The 22,290-nt window shown below is 41.9% G+C and overlaps 1 protein-coding gene across 1 annotated transcript in view; it reads left to right on the forward strand.

Annotated features, from left to right (window-relative positions):
• The window catches only part of ATL1 (atlastin GTPase 1), a 343,474-nt gene that overhangs the window by 191,539 nt on the left and 129,645 nt on the right, over positions 1 to 22,290 (forward strand). The window contains exons 8-9 of the mRNA XM_053697651.1: positions 5,062 to 5,200; positions 18,590 to 18,717. Coding sequence (XP_053553626.1) covers positions 5,062 to 5,200; positions 18,590 to 18,717 — 267 coding nt within the window. The remainder of the gene's footprint in view (positions 1 to 5,061; positions 5,201 to 18,589; positions 18,718 to 22,290) is intronic.

Raw genomic sequence — 22,290 nt, forward strand, 5'->3', positions numbered from 1 at the left:
CCCAAGCGGGTGGCGGACATTGTAAACAAAGAATGGGAAAGGCCCGGCATACCTTTTGTCCCTCCCCCTATATTTAAGAAATTGTTTCCTATGGTCGACCCCAGAAAGGACTTATGGCAGACAGTCCCCAAGGTCGAGGGGGCGGTTTCTACTCTAAACAAACGCACTACTATCCCTATAGAAGATAGTTGTGCTTTCAAAGATCCTATGGATAAAAAATTAGAGGGTTTGCTTAAAAAGATGTTTGTTCAGCAAGGTTACCTTCTACAACCAATTTCATGCATAGTTCCTGTCACTACAGCAGCGTGTTTCTGGTTCGATGAACTAGAAAAGTCGCTCAATAAAGATTCTTCTTATGAGGAGATTATGGACAGAATTCATGCTCTCAAATTGGCTAACTCTTTTACTTTAGACGCCACTTTGCAATTGGCTAGATTAGCGGCGAAAAATTCAGGGTTTGCTATTGTGGCGCGCAGAGCGCTTTGGCTAAAATCTTGGTCAGCGGATGCGTCTTCCAAGAACAAATTGCTTAACATACCTTTCAAGGGGAAAACGCTGTTTGGCCCTGACTTGAAAGAGATTATTTCTGATATCACTGGGGGTAAGGGCCACGCCCTTCCTCAGGATAGGTCTTTCAAGGCTAAAAATAAACCAAATTTTCGTCCCTTTCGCAGAAACGGACCAGCCCCAAGTGCTACATCCTCTAAGCAAGAGGGTAATACTTCTCAAGCCAAGCCAGCCTGGAGGCCAATGCAAGGCTGGAACAAAGGTAAGCAGGCCAAGAAACCTGCCACTGCTACCAAGACAGCATGAGATGTTGGCCCCCGATCCGGGACCGGATCTGGTGGGGGGCAGACTTTCTCTCTTCGCTCAGGCTTGGGCAAGAGATGTTCTGGATCCTTGGGCGCTAGAAATAGTCTCCCAAGGTTATCTTCTGGAATTCAAGGGGCTTCCCCCAAGGGGGAGGTTCCACAGGTCTCAATTGTCTTCAGACCACATAAAAAGACAGGCATTCTTACATTGTGTAGAAGACCTGTTAAAAATGGGAGTGATTCATCCTGTTCCATTAGGAGAACAAGGGATGGGATTCTACTCCAATCTGTTCATAGTTCCCAAAAAAGAGGGAACATTCAGACCAATCTTAGATCTCAAGATCCTAAACAAGTTTCTCAAGGTTCCATCGTTCAAAATGGAAACTATTCGGACAATTCTTCCTTCCATCCAGGAAGGTCAATTCATGACCACGGTGGATTTAAAGGATGCGTATCTACATATTCCTATCCACAAGGAACATCATCGGTTCCTAAGGTTCGCCTTTCTGGACAAGCATTACCAGTTTGTGGCACTTCCATTCGGATTAGCCACTGCTCCAAGAATTTTCACAAAGGTACTAGGGTCCCTTCTAGCGGTGCTACGACCAAGGGGCATTGCAGTAGTACCTTACTTGGACGACATACTGATTCAAGCGTCGTCCCTACCACAAGCAAAGGCTCATACGGACATTGTCCTGGCCTTTCTCAGATCTCACGGGTGGAAAGTGAACGTAGAAAAAAGTTCTCTATCTCCGTCAACAAGAGTTCCCTTCTTGGGAACAATAATAGACTCCTTAGAAATGAGGATTTTTCTGACAGAGGCCAGAAAATCAAAACTTCTAAGCTCTTGTCAAGTACTTCATTCTGTTCCTCTTCCTTCCATAGCGCAGTGCATGGAAGTAATAGGTTTGATGGTCGCGGCAATGGACATAGTTCCTTTTGCGCAAATTCATCTGAGACCTTTACAACTGTGCATGCTCAGTCAGTGGAATGGGGATTATACAGACTTGTCTCCGACGATACAAGTAGATCAGAGGACCAGAGATTCACTCCGTTGGTGGCTGACCCTGGACAACCTGTCACAGGGGATGAGCTTCCGCAGACCAGAGTGGGTCATTGTCACGACCGACGCCAGTCTGGTGGGCTGGGGAGCGGTCTGGGAACTCCTGAAAGCTCAGGGTCTTTGGTCTCGGGAAGAATCTCTTCTCCCGATAAATATTCTGGAACTGAGAGCGATATTCAATGCTCTCAAGGCTTGGCCTCAGCTAGCAAAGGCCAAATTCATACGGTTTCAATCAGACAACATGACGACTGTTGCGTATATCAACCATCAAGGGGGAACAAGGAGTTCCCTGGCGATGGAAGAAGTGACCAAAATCATTCAATGGGCGGAGACTCACTCCTGCCACTTGTCTGCAATCCACATCCCAGGAGTGGAAGATTGGGAAGCGGATTTTCTGAGTCGTCAGACATTTCATCCGGGGGAGTGGGAACTCCATCCGGAAATCTTTGCCCAAATTACTCAATTGTGGGGCATTCCAGACATGGATCTGATGGCCTCTCGTCAGAACTTCAAGGTTCCTTGCTACGGGTCCAGATCCAGGGATCCCAAGGCGACTCTAGTAGATGCACTAGTAGCACCTTGGACCTTCAACCTAGCTTATGTATTCCCACCGTTTCCTCTCATCCCCAGGCTGGTAGCCAGGATCAATCAGGAGAGGGCATCGGTGATCTTGATAGCTCCTGCGTGGCCACGCAGGACTTGGTATGCAGACCTGGTGAATATGTCATCGGCTCCACCATGGAAGCTACCTTTGAGACAGGACCTTCTTGTTCAAGGTCCGTTCGAACATCCGAATCTGGCCTCACTCCAACTGACTGCTTGGAGATTGAACGCTTGATTTTATCAAAGCGAGGGTTCTCAGATTCTGTCATTGATACTCTTGTTCAGGCCAGAAAGCCTGTAACTAGAAAAATCTACCATAAAATATGGAAAAAATATATCTGTTGGTGTGAATCTAAAGGATTCCCATGGAACAAGATAAAAATTCCTAAGATTCTATCCTTTCTTCAAGAAGGTTTGGAGAAAGGATTATCTGCAAGTTCTTTGAAGGGACAGATTTCTGCTTTATCTGTTTTACTTCACAAAAAGCTGGCGGCTGTGCCAGATGTTCAAGCTTTTGTTCAGGCTCTGGTTAGAATCAAGCCTGTTTACAAACCTTTGACTCCTCCTTGGAGTCTCAATTTAGTTCTTTCAGTTCTTCAGGGGGTTCCGTTTGAACCCTTACATTCCGTAGATATTAAGTTATTATCTTGGAAAGTTTTGTTTTTGGTTGCAATTTCTTCTGCTAGAAGAGTTTCAGAGTTATCTGCTCTGCAGTGTTCTCCTCCTTATCTGGTGTTCCATGCAGATAAGGTGGTTTTGCGTACTAAACCTGGTTTTCTTCCGAAAGTTGTTTCTAACAAAAACATTAACCAGGAGATAGTTGTGCCTTCTTTGTGTCCGAATCCAGTTTCAAAGAAGGAACGTTTGTTGCACAATTTGGATGTGGTTCGTGCTCTAAAATTCTATTTAGATGCTACTAAGGATTTCAGACAAACATCTTCCTTGTTTGTTGTTTATTCTGGTAAAAGGAGAGGTCAAAAAGCAACTTCTACCTCTCTCTCTTTTTGGCTTAAAAGCATCATCAGATTGGCTTACGAGACTGCCGGACGGCAGCCTCCTGAAAGAATCACAGCTCATTCCACTAGGGCCGTGGCTTCCACATGGGCCTTCAAGAACGAGGCTTCTGTTGATCAGATATGTAAGGCAGCGACTTGGTCTTCACTGCACACTTTTACTAAATTTTACAAATTTGATACTTTTGCTTCTTCTGAGGCTATTTTTGGGAGAAAGGTTTTGCAAGCCGTGGTGCCTTCCATCTAGGTGACCTGATTTGCTCCCTCCCATCATCCGTGTCCTAAAGCTTTGGTATTGGTTCCCACAAGTAAGGATGACGCCGTGGACCGGACACACCTATGTTGGAGAAAACAGAATTTATGTTTACCTGATAAATTACTTTCTCCAACGGTGTGTCCGGTCCACGGCCCGCCCTGGTTTTTTAATCAGGTCTGATAATTTATTTTCTTTAACTACAGTCACCACGGTATCATATGATTTCTCCTATGCAAATATTCCTCCTTTACGTCGGTCGAATGACTGGGGAAGGCGGAGCCTAGGAGGGATCATGTGACCAGCTTTGCTGGGCTCTTTGCCATTTCCTGTTGGGGAAGAGAATATCCCCACAAGTAAGGATGACGCCGTGGACCGGACACACCGTTGGAGAAAGTAATTTATCAGGTAAACATAAATTCTGTTTTTTATTCGTTCTTATGGCACCTTTTTTCACCCTGATATTCCTCCTACTGTTCCTTGTTCCCTTGGCAGAATGACTGGGGGATGAGGGAAGTGGGGGAGGTATTTAAGCCTTTGGCTGGGGTGTCTTTGCCTCCTCCTGGTGGCCAGGTTCTGTATTTCCCAAAAGTAATGAATGAAGCTGTGGACTCTCCACGTACAGAAGTAAAGAAAATTATCAGGTAAGCATAATTTAAGTTTTTGTATCTATTTTATTATAAAATAATTTGCCCTTTCTTTGTCCCCATTCTTTGACTTTTGGGCAATAAAAGAGCTATAATGCTCTAATGTTCACTATTGCTTGGATAGAATGATATGTTTAACAACAGCATAGGGATTAAATACAGCAACAATTAACTATTAATCCTGAGCTGAACATGGGATAGTGAGCCAATCAGGCACAGTATATGTGCATAGCCACCAACCACTGGCTGTGTTCATCTCAAGAGTGGAAGTGCATTAACGCTCTGGATTTGGTTTAAATTATGTATTTGACCCCTTTGCAAGGGTTAAAGCCATTGGAACATTTTTGTTATTTTATGTCCCTTTAAGTGCAATGGATTGGAGTGCATGCTCAGTGAATTCTGGTGACCTCATCTGATACCACAGTTGCATGCATGGTTTCTGGAATATGCCCTCACAGTGAAAAAGGGAATAAAAGCTAAAGTATTAAAACAAAACGTTTTTAGGGCATAGATAGATTTACTTACATGAAAACACAATATTCCAAATAAAATAGATATATTAAAGAGTATTGTTTTCCTACATTTGCTAATGTTTGCTTCATATTTAATTTATTTATTTTAGTAGCACACACAGACATTAGAGAGTAATTGATGTTATATTTCCTTCTAGGTTTCTGAAAACCAGCATGAAGAATTGCAGAACGTCAGAAAACACATCCACTCCTGCTTTACAAACATATCTTGCTTTCTTCTGCCACACCCTGGCCTTAATGTTGCTACAAACCCAAATTTCGATGGGAAACTTAAAGGTTCACAAACGATTATTTCAAATACATATGCGATTGCCCCCCTGTATAATGTATGATTCAAAATTGATTTGATTGATTCTTGAAAAACAATAACAATTGTTAAAAAGTATACAAGCTTTGCACACACTAAGTTACAGGATTATACACATATCTGTTTCCAGACGAAAAACAAGATATAGGGCTAGATTATAAGTGGAGCGCTAAATATCACTTGTGTGCAATCGATATTAGTTCTCCACTTTGTAATACTAGTGCACGATAATGTGCAATGGTATTACAGGTCAAGCGCAATGCGAACGCGAGCTGCTATGGGAGCTCACAGACGGCATCAGAACCTAGTAGTGCAGCGATGGGCAGCATTTTAAAATATATATGTTTATGACTATATTCATATATATGTATGTGTTAATATGTTTATATACAATATAAATGTATATAAGCACATACATACAGGGAGTGCAGAATTATTAGGCAAGTTGTATTTTTGAGGATTAATTTTATTATTGAACAACAACCATGTTCTCAATGAACCCAAAAAACTCATTAATATCAAAGCTGAATAGTTTTGGAAGTAGTTTTTAGTTTGTTTTTAGTTATAGCTATTTTAGGGGGATATCTGTGTGTGCAGGTGACTATTACTGTGCATAATTATTAGGCAACTTAACAAAAAACAAATATATACCCATTTCAATTATTTATTTTTACCAGTGAAACCAATATAACATCTCAACATTCACAAATATACATTTCTGACATTCAAAAACAAAACAAAAACAAATCAGTGACCAATATAGCCACCTTTCTTTGCAAGGACACTCAAAAGCCTGCCATCCATGGATTCTGTCAGTGTTTTGATCTGTTCACCATCAACATTGCGTGCAGCAGCAACCACAGCCTCCCAGACACTGTTCAGAGAGGTGTACTGTTTTCCCTCCTTGTAAATCTCACATTTGATGATGGACCACAGGTTCTCAATGGGGTTCAGATCAGGTGAACAAGGAGGCCATGTCATTAGATTTTCTTCTTTTATACCCTTTCTTGCCAGCCACGCTGTGGAGTACTTGGACACGTGTGATGGAGCATTGTCCTGCATGAAAATCATGTTTTTCTTGAAGGATGCAGACTTCTTCCTGTACCACTGCTTGAAGAAGGTGTCTTCCAGAAACTGGCAGTAGGACTGGGAGTTGAGCTTGACTCCATCCTCAACCCGAAAAGGCCCCACAAGCTCATCTTTGATGATACCAGCCCAAACCAGTACTCCACCTCCACCTTGTTGGCATCTGAGTCGGACTGGAGCTCTCTGCCCTTTACCAATCCAGCCACGGGCCCATCCATCTGGCCCATCAAGACTCACTCTCATTTCATCAGTCCATAAAACCTTAGAAAAATCAGTCTTGAGATATTTCTTGGCCCAGTCTTGACGTTTCAGCTTGTGTGTCTTGTTCAGTGGTGGTCGTCTTTCAGCCTTTCTTACCTTGGCCATGTCTCTGAGTATTGCACACCTTGTGCTTTTGGGCACTCCAGTGATGTTGCAGCTCTGAAATATGGCCAAACTGGTGGCAAGTGGCATCTTGGCAGCTGCACGCTTGACTTTTCTCAGTTCATGGGCAGTTATTTTGCGCCTTGGTTTTTCCACACGCTTCTTGCGACCCTGTTGACTATTTTGAATGAAACGCTTGATTGTTCCATGATCACGCTTCAGAAGCTTTGCAATTTTAAGAGTGCTGCATCCCTCTGCAAGATATCTCACTATTTTTGACTTTTCTGAGCCTGTCAAGTCCTTCTTTTGACCCATTTTGCCAAAGGAAAGGAAGTTGCCTAATAATTATGCACACCTGATATAGGGTGTTGATGTCATTAGACCACACCCCTTCTCATTACAGAGATGCACATCACCTAATATGCTTAATTGGTAGTAGGCTTTCGAGCCTATACAGCTTGGAGTAAGACAACATGCATAAAGAGGATGATGTGGTCAAAATACTCATTTGCCTAATAATTCTGCACTCCCTGTATACTGGGAACACACAGTTTCCATAGACCACAATGTAAAGGCATTTTTCAGTGCTGTTTTTTTTTTAACACCTTACTCACGCCACCTTTAAAGCCCCAAAACTGCCTAGTGCAGTTGTTTTTTATTAAAAAAATATGCTACTTTTTTTTTATTAAAAAAAACCAATGCCCTCTATTTTCAGGGCATTTGGGGAACTTTTAGAAAATTAACCAGAGATCTAATCTCCGGTTAATTTATTTCTGAGCGCTAATTGCTACCGCAAGCTCGCTGTAATCTGGCCCATAGTATTCCAGCCACACCTATTGTTAACAGGTGCATAAAATCCAGCACATGGCCATGAAATGTCTATAGACAGACATTGTCAGTACAGCGGTCGTACTAAAGAGCTCAATGACTTAAAATGGTGCACTGTCATAGGATTCCACCTTTGTCAAAAGTCAGTGTGAAAATTCTGCCCTACTAGATCTGACCTGGTCAACTTTAAAGGGCCAGTCTACACCAGAATTTTTATTGTTTAAAAAGATAGATAAACCCTTTATTACTCATTCCCTAGTTTTGCATAACCAACACATTTATATTAATATATGTTTTACCTCTGTGATTACCTTGTATCTAAGCCTCTGCAGATTGTCCCATTATTTCATGCTTTTGACAGACAGGCAGTTTAGCCAATCAGTGCAGACTCCTAAATAACTTCATGGGAATGATCACAATGTTATCTATATGACACACATGAACTAGTATTGTCTAACTGTGAATAACTTTCAAAATGCTCTGAGCTAAGAGGCGGTTTTCAACGGTTTAGAAATCAGTTTGAGCCTACCTAGGTTTAGCTTTTCAAAAATACCACCAAGGAAACAAAGCAAATTTAATTATTAAAGACAATTGGAAAGTTGTTTAAAATTATATGCCCTATCTGAATCATGAAAGTTTAATTTTGACTAGACTGTCCCTTTAAGTATTATTGTGAAGTGGGAGCAACAACAGCCCAGCAACAAAGTGGTAGACCACAAAAATGCACAGAGCGGGGCCACTAAGTGCTTAAGTGTGTAGCACATAAAAATCATATATCATCTATTTCATTACTGTCTCAAACTGCCTCTGGAAGCAACATCAGCACAAGAATTGTGTGTCAGGAGCTTTATGGAATGGGTTTCTATGCCTGAGCAGCTGCATACAAGTCTCACCTCAACATGCTCAATTCCAAGCTTCAGCTAGAGAGGTGTAAAGCATAAAGCATGCCGCCACTGAAATCTGGAAACGTTCTTTAAAGTGATAAATCAAGCTTCACTATCTGGCAATATGATAGAAGACCAACAAAAATGGGGAAAAAGAACTGTGGTGTATTACTTTTAAAAATTCCAAAACAATACTGTATAACAAACTGTATGGCAAAAATCAGTGTTGTGAATCTCATGTGAGATGAGTATTGTCCCAATTAGAAGAGTGAAGCAGACACCACATACCCTGGGAATGGTAACCCCCTACCTTCTCTGGGATGCTAATGCAGGTCCACGGATCATCTTAATTACTAATGGGATATTCACCTCCTGGTCAGCAGGAGGAGGCAAAGAGCACGACAGCAGAGCTGTTAAATAGCTCCTCCCTTCCCTTCCACTCCAGTCATTCAACCGAAGTTAGGAAGAGAAAGGAAAAGCCAAGGTGCAGAGGTGTCTGAAGTATACAACAACCCATAACCTGTTTATCAAAAACAGGGTGGGCCGTGGACTCATCATGTCAAAAAAGAAATAAATTTATCAGGTAAGCATAAATTTTCTTTTCTTTTTTAAGACACGATGAGTCCACGGATCATCTTAATTACTAATGGGATTCAATACCCAAGCTAGAGTACACAGATGATACAGGAGGGACAAGACAGGGAACTTAAACGGAAGGCACCACTGTTTGAAGAACCTTTCTCCCAAAAACAGCCTCAGCCGAGGCAAAGGTATTAAATTTGTAAAACTTTGAAAAAGTGCGAAGAGAAGACCAAGTTGTAGCCTTGCAAATTTGTTCCACAGAAGCTTCATATTTGAATGCCCACGAGGAAGCAACAGCCCTCGTGGAAAAGAGCTGTAACTCTCTCAGGAAGCTGCTATCCAGCAGTCTCATATGCAAAACGTATGATACTCTTCAGCCAAAAGAAAGAGAAGTAGCCGTAGCTTTCAGTCCCTTGCATTACCCTGAGAAAAAAACACAAAAAAACGAAAAAGACTGTCGATAGTCCTTAGTCGCCTGCAGATAAAAACCTTAAAGCACGGACCACGTCCAAATTGTGCAGAAGTCTTTCCTTCTGAAAAGAAGGATTAGGACACAAGAAAAGAACAACAATTTCCTGATTATTGTTCTGATCAGAAAACCACCTTAGGAAGAATCCTAATTTAGTACGTAGAACTACCTTATCTGTAAGGAAAATAAGATATAGAGACTGATACTGTAATGACGAGAGCTCTGAGACTCTCCATTAAATGAACAGTACCCAAGGAAAGATTTAAACTCACAACCAGGAGTGTTAGCCACTAAGCTACACCAGAGGGCAAGAAGAAATAAAATATTCCCAGATAACAACTTAATATCTCAGGAATGCATAGGTTCAAACGGAGCCTCTTGAAGAACTCTGAGAACTAAATCCAGACTCCATGGAGGAGTAACCGGATTGAACACAGGTCTGATCCCAACCAAGGTCTGACCAAATGATTGTACATCTGGGACATCTGCCAGATGTCTGAGAATAAAATAAATAACGACATAGATTTGACCCTTTAAGGAAATTGACGATAAACCTTTCTCCAAACACTCTTGGAGAAAAGACAAAATTCTAGGAATCCTAACTCTACTCCATGAGAAGCCCATGGATTCACACCAAAAAAGATATTAACGCCATATTTTAGGACAAATTTGTCCAGAGACAGGCTTACTAGCCTGAGACATGGTCACAATGATCGAGTTAGAAAAACGTTGCTTGGATAATATTAATTGTTCAATCACCAAGCAGTCAGTTTCAGATAAACCAAACTTGGATGAAGGAGGGGCCCTTGAAATAGAAGGACCTTCCTCAATGGAAGTCTCCAAGGTGGCAGAGATGAGATGTCCACCAGATCTCCACACCAAATCCTACGAGGCGAAGCCGATGCTATGAGGATCACCGAAGCCCTCTCCTGCTTGAACCAAGGAAAAAAAGCAAATGGAAGAAAAAGCTGGCGAACACTTCCGGATGGAGTTCCCACTCCCGGAAGGAAAGTCTGCCTAAAACTTGGCGACAGCGCCTGGATTCAAACTGCTGGCCTTCCATCTGGTAGGCTACTTGCTTACCCACCAAGCCACCTGGGATTTTGATTGCTCAGAAAATCTGCCTCCCAGTTGTTCCACCCCTTGTGATGTGGATCGCCAACAGGCAACAAGAATGGGCCTCCGCCCACTGAATTAATTTGGATACCTCTGTCATCGCTAAGGAACTCCTCGTTCCTTCCTGATGATTGATGTAAGTCACTGACGTCATTGTAATCGACTGGAGTTTAAAAAACTGGACCAAGGCCAGCTGAGGCCAGGCCAGGTCAGCTCCAGAACGTTTATAGGAAGAACAGACTCTGACTGAGTCCAAACCCCCTGGGCCCTTAGGGAGCCCCAGACTACTCCCCACCCTAGAAGGCTGGCGTCTGTTATCCCATCACCCAAGATGGGCTGCGAAAGCAGGTTCCCTGGAAGAGATGAACCAGAGACAACCACCATTGAAGAAAATCCTTTGTCTCCTGCTTCCGTAGTATTCGAGGAGACAAATCTGTATAATCTCCGATCCCTTACCTGAGCATGCCTAACTGCAGAGGTCTGAGATGGAACCGAGCAAACAGGATGAGGTCCATAGCCGCCATCAGCCCGATAACCTCCATGCACTGAGCCACTGAAGGCCGAGGAGTGGACTAAATGACTAGACAAGTATCTATAAACTCTGATCTCCTGACATCCTGTCAGAAAAATCTTCATTAAAATGTAATCCATTATGATTCCTAGAGAGATACCCTTGTGCATGGGACAAAGGAACTCTTTTCCAAATTTACCTTCCACCCAAGAAATCGCGGGAAGGATAACACCATGTCCGTGTGAAATCTAGCTTGCAGAAAGGATGGTGCCTGGACTAAGATGTCGCCCAGATAGGGCGCCACTGTAATGCCTTGTAACTGAAGCACCGCAAACAGCGATCCCAGAGTCTTTGTGAGAACTCTGAAACCTGTGGCAAGACCGAAAAGAAGAGCCACAAACTAGAACTTGAGACGTATCTTGTGAATGGCACATGAAGATATGCGTCATCAAAATCCACTGTTGTCATAAAGTAACCCACGTGGATTTAAGGCAAATTCGGTAGACTGCAAATCATGGTTTAGGCGAGGATATTTGTAACCCACCAGTGAAAGTGGACTCACTGTGTGGAACACATAGCCGCAGCTGGATTCAAACTCTCAACCTTCCCAGGGAAGAATGGAACGAATAGTTTCCAATTCCATCCTGAAGAACGGCACACTAATAAATTTGTTTAGACCCTTAAAATCTAAAAAGTGGTCTGAAAATTCCCTCTTTTTTGAGAACCACGATCCGATTGAACTGAAACAATCACTCCCAGGTCTGAGAAGTCTCCTACGCAGTGTAAGAACGCCTCTCCTTTTGACTGATCTGTAGATAATCCTAAAAGCAGGAACCTGCCTCTGGGAGGAAAATCTTTGATTTCAATTGTATCCCTGGGACACTATTTTCTATTGCCCAGGGATCCTGAACATCTCGAACCCAAAGCTTGAGTGAAGACGGAAAATCTGTCCTCTACAAGATCCGATCCTGGATCTGGGGCATGTCCATCATGCTGTCTTTGATTCAACAGCAGGCTATTTTAATTTTTTTTTATTTTTTTTAATTCTTTAAGTTTCAAAAGAGATTATTTCCATCAAGCCAGGTCCCAACAAGGTCTTCCCCTTGTAAGGAATCGCTAAAAGCTTAGACTTAGAGCATATATTCGTAGAACAAGGCTCTAACCATAAGACTCTGTGAGCCGGAAAACAGAGAAAACCTGAACCTATGCTCCAGATTGATAACTTGAAGGGAAGAATTTAGAAATAAAGGAATTAGCCAGTTTGAAAGCTTTATCCTAACCTGGATCTTATCCAGGGGAGTATCCTTTTCAAAGATTGTCCATAGGACCAGAGAAAAAAACAAACTATCCTCTAAGGCAGTGTTTTTCAACCAGTGTGCCGTGGCACACTAGTGTGCCGTGAGAGATCCTCAGGTGTGCCGCGGCAGACTGACAACAGTGTGACATATTTTTTAAATTTTGCTTGTTTTTTATTCTGGGCCGTTTTTTTTATTTTGAGTGAGTTGATGACTGAGGGTAACAGCGCAGCGGCAACTCGCTTCCCCGACCCGTGTTCACACTTGGAAGGAACCCCCACCCACCACAACACGTGTCTAGTGCCGGCTCTACACGCCGCAACACTTCAATCCCCCATGCATGCTCCAGAAAAGTTCCAGCCAGCGGGGGTGTCCCTCTTTCAAATTTTGAAATATTGGGAGGTATGTGACAGGCTCATCAGGCATCATTTACAACCATGACATATTGACATTCATTCACAGACAATCATTATGATTGTTTGTGAATGAATGTCAATATGTCATGTATAGTTTGTAGGAGGCATGGCATGACAGCACAGTACAGTGTGTGTATGTGTGTGTGTACATATATATATATATATATATATATATATATACACTGTATTAGGCTACAATGTGTGATTTTGTAAAATTTTGGGATGGTGGTGTGCCGCAGGATTTTTTTAATGTAAAAAAGTGTGCCACGGCACAAAAAAGGTTGAAAATCACTGCTCTAAGGGTATAGAAGTTCTCCTAGCTAAGCTGGAAATTACTCTTCCTTATAACCTACTGGACGCACCAGGATAGATTACACCGGAGGCGTCCCAGGGTATCTAAAAAAACCTCCTAACTAAAAAATAAAAAATGTTCAAGCCAACAAAACTTGACAGAAACATCTTCCTCTACAAGCTCATGGAAGAAATATTAGTAACAGCTACCACTGTATCCGCTTAAAAACATTTTATCAGATGTCTTCCCTGTAGCATGGGAAAGGTAGACAACGCAACATATATCGCCCTGACAGAAAAGGCGATGTCCTGTACCGGAACTCCAAATGGAGTTTGTGAGGAACCGCAGGGCACTGCATGTGTGATTGAAGATGATATGGACACTTTCATAGTCCCCCAGACTCACATATGGAAGAATAATTAATAAATTCTTAACCTTTTATGAATAAAAATTAACATATAGCAAACAGTACCGTCACTTTAAATTTTAAAGTGCAACTTTTTATTTTTTTATTTTTTTATTAACTGACTCACAATAGACAGTGATGAATTAACCTATAACAACGGTATTGTCTGTATAAGTACAACACTTTATTGTAATGAGGATATAAAATGTTGTCTAAGTACAGGAGGAACTCTAGTACTACAAATGGCTCCTTCCGACAACCGGAAGGTCTAGGAGTGGAGGTGCGCACTGCAAAGGCGCCATTTACAAGCTCCGCCCTTCGTGGGCGTCTCACAAGTCATCTCCCGGTGGCCATTAAACAAAATAAAGGCACCGGGTGTAAAGGAATACAGTGACATAAGCAAAGGACAGCTGCCCAGCCTGTTACACCCTGAACAACAGTCCCCTCAACTGCAGCGCAGTCAAACAAACCACAATTCCTGTGTGATCTCCCGGTCGCCATTAACCAAGCAAAGGCACCGGGAGCAAAGGGACAAATTGTACCAATCCAGCATAAACACTCACACTGAGCCAGAAAACAGACTGAACAGCTTCAGTTTAAATAGTTGTTCAGTCCAAAGGCTCTATCTGTCAGAGAAAACCCCTTAGAGCACACACTCTGCCATACTCAATGTAAGAACACATGAGGCAAACTCCCTGTTGGCTTTATTATTAGCTGAGACCGCCAGGAGATGAAACACAAGTCATCCAGTAACTGTATACCAACTGCCATAATGTCTCCTAACAGAAAAGGAGAAACTAAGTCCAAGTCTAATGAGGTTTAACTTGATAAAGTGCCCAAACTTTTTCTGAAATCCTTCTCTCCCCAGAAATAAAGTTAGCACTTACCTCTTCTTCTGCCTGGCAGCAAGGCAGTTCCCAGGTTTAGGAGGTCCCTCCCATGGCCCTGTAAATAAACGAAAGTCCTGAGTAAAATCACTCAGTTTTTCAGTGTTAGGGCAGCATCAGTATGAGAGGTGCAGTGAGAATTATGTCCCACCAGTTCCCATTGCTCTAAAGCCACCAAAAGCTCTACTGTAGAGACTAATATGGACTACGGCTACACCCTAGAACAAAGCAGCACAATCTTGTACTACTTTAAAAAATAATAAACTCTTGATTGAAGAATCTAAAACGAACACCTCACTTTTCCACTTCCTATCACTAACGTAGGCAAAGAGAATGACTGGAGTGGGAGGGAAGGGAGGAGCTATTTAACAGCTCTGCTGTGGTGCTCTTTGCCTCCTCCTGCTGACCAGGAGGTGAATATCCCATTAGTAATTTAGATGATCCGTGGACTCATCGTGTCTTAAAAAAGAAAACTGTGTAGACTGTTATGATACATCAATGCAACAGTTGTCACAGAATAGTTCCAGGCACATACCTCAATGACCACTCTGTTTAAGAACTTCACCCTGGAACGGCATATTGTTTGCTCTAACCTCCACGTGGATGAACAGTCCACTCCTGGATCCGGTCTGTGCCCGAGAACGCCGCTTGCCTGCAGCGTTCCGTGTCCCTCCGTCCGCTTCCGGAATAATGCGCTAATCCTCTGCAGCCTCGCTTTCAAACCACGTGCTCACTCTGGCCAATAATATTGCGGGGGAAACCAAAAAGATAATACGAGGAGCACTGAGGTTAGTGAAAGCTTTAAATTTATTGTGCATAAACAAACATACTGGCCCCTAGTTATCAAGCCGTCATCCTCAAATACGCTGGAATTCCGCAGCGTATTTGTGGCGAGGCTGATTCGCCTTAGTTATCAAGCCCTAGATACTGGCAAAAGTAGAATTTAGTGACATAAGCTTCGGTCCGCCGGACTCAGTCCGACACAGATCGATTGTTACGTCACTACAGATGTTCCGCACACAAGTGCGGCACAATCTGACTACTTTTGCTAGTTATCAAAAAACTAGCAGGTACGCTCTGCACTTTTCCGGCCCAGCGTACCTGGTTTTCAATCCGCCGCCCTAAACCGCCGCTGCCGGACCCCGCCGCCAGCTACATAATACCTATTAACCCCTAAACCGCCGCTCCCGGAACTATTTAATAACTACCTAGCTAAAAGAAATACAAAATTACCTGTAAAATAAATCCTAACCTAAGTTACAATTAAACCTAACACTACACTATCATTAAATTATTTAAATAAATTACCTACAAATAACTACAGTTAAATACAATTAAATAAACTAACTAAAGTACAAAAAATAAAAAAGCTAAGTTACAAAAAATAAAAAAAATAAGTTACAAACATTTAAAAAATATTACAACAATTTTAAGCTACTTACACCTAATCTAAGCCCCCTAATAAAATAACAAAGCCCCCCAAAATAAAAAAATGCCCTACCCTATTCTAAATTAAAAAGTTACCAGCTCTTTTACCTTACCAGCCCTTAAAAGGGCCTTTTGCGGGGCATGCCCCAAAGAATTCTGCTCTTTTGCCTGTAAAATAAAAATACAACCCCCCCAACATTAAAACCCACCACCCACATACCCCTAATCTAACCCAAACCCCCCTTAAATAAACCTAACACTACCCCCCTGAAGATCATCCTACCTTGAGTCGTCTTCAGCCAGCCGACCCACTGATGGAACTGAAGAAGAGAAGGCAGAAGTCATCATCCAGGCGGCGCTGAAGAAGTCTTCCATCCGGGCGATGTCATCTTCCAAGCGGCGTCTTCAATCTTCTTTCTTCCGGATCCATCTTCATCCCGCCGACGCGGAACATCCTTCTTCCCCGACGGCCGACGACTGAATGAAGGTTCTTTTAAGGGACGTCATCCAAGATGGCGTCCCTTCAATTCCGATTGGCTGATAGGATTCTATCAGCCAATCGGAATTAAGGTAGGAAAAATCTGATTGGCTGATTGAATCAGCCAATCAGATTGAAGTTCAATCCGATTGGCTGATCCAATCAGCCAATCAGATTGAGCTCGCATTCTATTGGCTGATCGGAACAGCCAATAGATTTATTTAATTAATATTTAAGTTAGGGGGGTGTTAGGGTTAGTGTTAGACTTAGGTTTAGGGGTTAATAATTTTATTACAGTGGCGGCGGTGTGGGGGGGCAGGATAGGGGTTAATACATTTATTATAGGTGGCGACGGTGTAGGGGAGGCAGATTAGGGGTTAATAAGTTTAATATAGGTTGCGGCGGGGTCCGGGAGCGGCGGTTTAGGGGTTAAACTATTTATTTAATTGCGGTGAGGTCCGGGATCCGCAGGATAGGGGTTAATAACTTTATTATAGGTGGCGACGGTATAGGGGGGCAGGATAGGGGTTAATAGGTATAATGTAGGTAGCGGTGGGCTTCGGGAGCGACGGTTTAGGGGTTAATAGGTATTATGTAGGTGGCGGTGGGCTCCGGGAGCGGCGGTTTAGGGGGTAATAACTTTATTATAGTGGTGGCGGTGTAGGGGGGGCAGGATAGGGGTTACTAGGTATAATGTAGGTGGCGGCGGTGTCTGGGAGCGGCGATTTAGGGGTTAATAACTTTATTGAGTTGCGGGGGGCTCTGGGGGCGCCGGTATAGGGGGTAGAACAGTGTAGTTAGTGTGAGTGCTTAGTGACAGGGGTATCAATAAAGCTGTCAAAAAGCCGAAGAGCAGCGAGATCGGATGAGTGATAACTCTCACAGTCCGCTGCTCATCACCCCGTACTTGGTGCGCGGCTTTTTGACAGCTTTTTTGATAACTTAGGCGAAATTTTGAAGGTCCGCGGCGGAGGTGGTAGGCGAGCTTAGGCGGGCGTATTGAACCGGCGAAGGCAGGTAAAGTAGACGGCTTGATAACTACCCCCTACTGTGTCAGCCTGTGCGACAGCACATCCAATTTTTCTTGTATTTTTACCCCAGGGGTCACATACCCCTTGCTTTACACTATGTTTGCTTATGCACAATAAATTTACAGCTTTCACTAACCTTGGTGCTCCTAATATAGAAGAATCTTAGTGTGGTGGATGCCAGGAGAACATCACCTGCTGGATTGCATAGTGCCTACTGTACAGTTTGGTGGAAGAGGGCTAGTGGTCTGAGGTTCTTTCTCAGGGTTTGGACTATGCCCTTTAGTTCCAGTGAAGGGTCATCTTAGTTATACGGGATACATCCTAATGCTCTTCTGGCTCAATAGGCACTAATTCACACAGACACACTCTAAAACTAACGGAAAGCCTTCCCAGAAGAGTTGTGGCTGTTATAGTGAGGTCCAACTCCATATTAATGGCCATGATTTTGGAATGGAATGTCCAGCAATGGCCACATTAAATTTAAAAAAAAAATCTTGGCAGTTAATAAATTCTATATTTTTTTAGGCATATATATATATATATATATATATATGTATGTGTGTGTGTATGTATGTATATATAATATATATATAATGTCAAATAGCCAATGGCCCAGCACTCCAACCTCTGTACACAAATAGTGAACTGGGTGCAATCCTCAATAATCAAACACACAGCTTCGTAGTACAGGAGGGCACTCTCAGGGTTTGAATAAGCCAATAATTTATTTCATTCTCCGCCGGGAGCACGGCTGGCTAGCCGTATTAAGATTTTGAAGAAGGTTCAATGATAGAGCCAAAACGTTGACTATGACTTTTCATGCATTGTATTCTAAATAAATTATTGGCTTATTCAAACCCTGAGAGTGCCCTCCTGTACTACGAAGCTATATATATATATATATATATATATATATATATATATATATATATATAAACAAGGAAGAGCACTCACATTAGTCAAAATGATCAACCACGTGTATATATATATCCTTGCTATGCAAAAACATTTTTCCTACTTTTATTTGGAAAAAAATATTAGAAATAAATTATAGAAAAAAAATGTCTTAAATAATTGCCCATTTGAAGTTTTTTTTATAAAGAAGAAAAAAAATTACGTTTCCTAACATATGAAACTGTTTAACACCCTGTAAGTGCACTTTTAAATTTTTCTTATTTTAAAATCAACACACATTTTCTGCTTTCACTTTTACTGTATTCCTTTTCTATTTGTCTCTACACATTTAAGAAATTATGTCTATTTTAAAATCTAGTTTTCCATTACAGAAATTGATGAAGAATTCATAAAGCATTTGAAGGTATTTATTCCTTGGCTCCTGAGCCCTGAGAACTTGGATATTAAAGAAATCAATGGAAACAAAATTACTTGTCGAGGTTTAGTGGAGTATTTTAAGGTAATTACTTTTCCTTGGATTTTCATACTTGACAAATTCTGATGTATATAGGATAGGAAAGGGGTAATTTAAGGTAAAGATACTATAGGTGGAGTAATTATTTAGGCTGTGTTTAAAAAAACAAAAAAAGTATAATGTTTTTCTAAGTTCAATATATTTTTATAATTTAATCACAACTTATTTAAGGGACAGTATACTGTAAAAATGTTTTTCCCCTAATGTGTTTCCAATTCCTTTTTTTACCAGCTGCAGAGTATAACATTTATGAGATTTGCTTTTTTAAGGCTTATTTGTGTATATGAATTAGCTGATTTTGTGTTTTGAAGCCACACCCTAAAAAAATGGGTTGAGTTTGTAGGTATAATCAGATCTCATTACTTTATCACATTGTGTACATATACCTGCTTCTTTATCTTATATCTGTCCATAAATCAATCATCAATACTTGGAGAGAACAATGGAAATTTTAAATTGTATTACCTTATCTCTTCTATAACCCACTGGGAGTGTAATTTCTTCTACTGGCTGTGTTAACACAGCTTGGCTGTGAGGCCAAACACTTTCAGGATGGGTGGGGATACCACAGACTAAATAAACTATTTCAAATGACAATATAAGCGTAATGGAAATACTTGTAAACAATTGAATACACTCCAGCAGGTAAAGTGGATCATTGGGAACAAATTGAAGGGGAAACATTTTTTGAGTAAACTGTCCCTTTAACAAAAGACACATATAATGAAAAAGGAACATTTGCTAACATCCTCATTATCTCCTCTCTCTTCTCCCCCCCCCATTCCATTTCCCAAAAATCTAAAATCCATCTACCTCTTAACTGTTCATTTAGAAGATACAAGTACATATTCCCAAATCCGGCATTCCAAAATCCAAATTTATTCTGAAATCCAAACTTTTTAATTAATATTTTTAAAATGAAATTATATAAAAATACAGTTTCTAATGGTACTATGTACAGAAGAGTATTAAAAATGACATAAAACAAAATGTATGCTTACCTGATAAATTTCTTTCTTTCCGGGCATGGAGAGTCCATGACGTCAATCCATTACTAGTGGGATATTCAACTCCTGGCCAGCAGGTGGAGGCAAAGAGCACCCCAGCAAAGCTGTTAAGTGTAACTTCCCTTACCATAATCCCCAGTCATTCAGACTAAGGAAAATGGAAAAGAAGAAACACAAGGGTGAAAAAAGTGCCTGAGGTTTACACAAAAAAAATGCTGAATTATAATTTAAAAAGAGGACTCTCCATGCCCGGAAAGAAAGAAATTTATCAAGTAAGCATACATTTTGTTTTCTTTCCTATGGCATGGAAAGGCCACAACGTCATTCCAATTACTAGTGGGAACCAATACCCAAGCTAGAGGACATAGAATGAACAGGGAGGGAGAACAAGGCAGGAGGACCTACACAAAAGGCACCACCGCTTGAAGAACCTTTCTCCCAAAAGAGGCCTCAGCCGAGGCAAAAGTATAAAATTTGAAGAATTTGGAAAAAGTATGCAAAGAGGACCATGTTGCCGCCTTGCAAATCTGTTCCACATAAGCTTAATTTTTGAAAGCCCAAGAAGAGGAGACAGCCGTAGTGGAATGAGAGGTAATTCTCTCAGGAGGCTGCTGTCCAGCAGTCTCATAAGCAAAACGAATCATACTTCTCAACCAGAGGGAAAGAGAGTTAGAAGTTGCCTTCTAACCTTTACGCTTTCCAGAGAAAACAACAAACAGGGCAGAAGATTGCCAAAAATCCTTAGTAGCTTGTAAGTAAAATTTTAGAGCATGCACAACATCCAAGTTATGCAAAAGACGTTCCTTATGAGAAGGAGGATTAGGACAAAAGAAGAAACAACAATTTCCTGATTAATGTTTAGATCCGACACCACCTTAGGGAAAAACCCCAATTTAGTACGAAGGACCGTCTTATCTGCATGAAAAATAAGGTATGGGGAATCACACTGCAGAGCTGAAAGCTCAGAAACTCTGCGAGCGGAAGAAATAGCAAGAAGAAAAAAAACTTTCCAAGATAACAATTTTATATCAAACGGAGCCTGCTGCAAAACTTTAGGAACTAGGTTAAGGCTCCAAGGAGGAGCAACAGGTTTAAACACAGACCTGATTCTGACCAGGGCCTGAACAAAAGTTTGAACATCTGGTAATTCTGCCAGACGTTTGTGCAAAAGGATAGACAGAGCAGAAATCTGACCTTTCAGAGTACTGACTGACAAACCTTTCTCCAGGCCATCCTGCAGAAAAGATAAAATTCAGGGAATCCTCACACGACTCCAAGAAAAACCTTTAGCTTCACACCAAAAAAAGTATTTACGCCATATCTTATGGTAGCCACTGAGGTGATGTTGTCTGACTGGAATCTGAAAAACCGGATTAAAAATAATTGAGGCCACGCTGTCAAGGCATTGAAGATTGTGTCAGGGTTTTTTCCCTGATCTGTTTGCCATGTGCTGCTGGCAGCCATTTTACTCACCTCTCTTGCTGACCCTGGTGCATACTGTGTGATGCTGCTCATTTCCTGCACTTCCTTTTATGGCCAGACTGGTGTCATCATCCGTGTGAGACAGGATGCAGTCTCAGAATTGTGATGTCATCACTTATTATTTAAAGGGCCTCTGTTCAGTATGCTTTGCCCTTGCGTTTTCTCAGACCTGTTTGTGAGAGCTCCTGTGTATTACCTGGCTGTCTGACGTCCCTCCTGGTTCCTGATCTCTTACTTGTTCCTGACTCCTTGTTCCGATTCCGGCTCGTCTGACTATTCGCTTTGGCTCCTGACTCGGCTCGTCTTACTACCAGTTCTGGTTTTGATTCCTGGCTTGTGGACTTTTTATTATTTTTTGCTATTAATAAAGGTGTGATTATTTTTGCACTTCTTTTCTCAGTCTGATTCCTGGCACCCTGACAGATTGCTCTCAACTCCAAGATGTTAATGGGAAGAGAAGAATCTTCCCGAGACCACAGGCCTGAGCCTTCAGAGAACCCCAAACAGCTCCCCAGCCTGACAGGCTGGTGTCCGTAGTCACAATCACCCAGGAAGGTCTCAGGAAGCAAGTGCCCCGAGACAGATGTTCCTGTGAAATCCACCATGAGAGAGTCTCTTGTTAAGGGGTCCAGATTTATCATCTGCGATAAATCTGAATGGTCTCCGTTCCATTGACGGAGCATGCAAAGTTGTAATCTGACCTTTCAGAGTACTGACTGACAAACCTTTCTCCAGGCCATCCTGCAGAAAAGATAAAATTCAGGGAATCCTCACACGACTCCAAGAAAAACCTTTAGCTTCACACCAAAAAAAGTATTTACGCCATATCTTATGGTAGCCACTGAGGTGATGTTGTCTGACTGGAATCTGAAAAACCGGATTAAAAATAATTGAGGCCACGCTGTCAAGGCATTGAAGATTGTGTCAGGGTTTTTTCCCTGATCTGTTTGCCATGTGCTGCTGGCAGCCATTTTACTCACCTCTCTTGCTGACCCTGGTGCATACTGTGTGATGCTGCTCATTTCCTGCACTTCCTTTTATGGCCAGACTGGTGTCATCATCCGTGTGA

This window comes from Bombina bombina, chromosome 1 (genome assembly GCF_027579735.1).
Source record: "Bombina bombina isolate aBomBom1 chromosome 1, aBomBom1.pri, whole genome shotgun sequence".
Taxonomy (NCBI): Eukaryota; Metazoa; Chordata; class Amphibia; order Anura; family Bombinatoridae; genus Bombina; species Bombina bombina.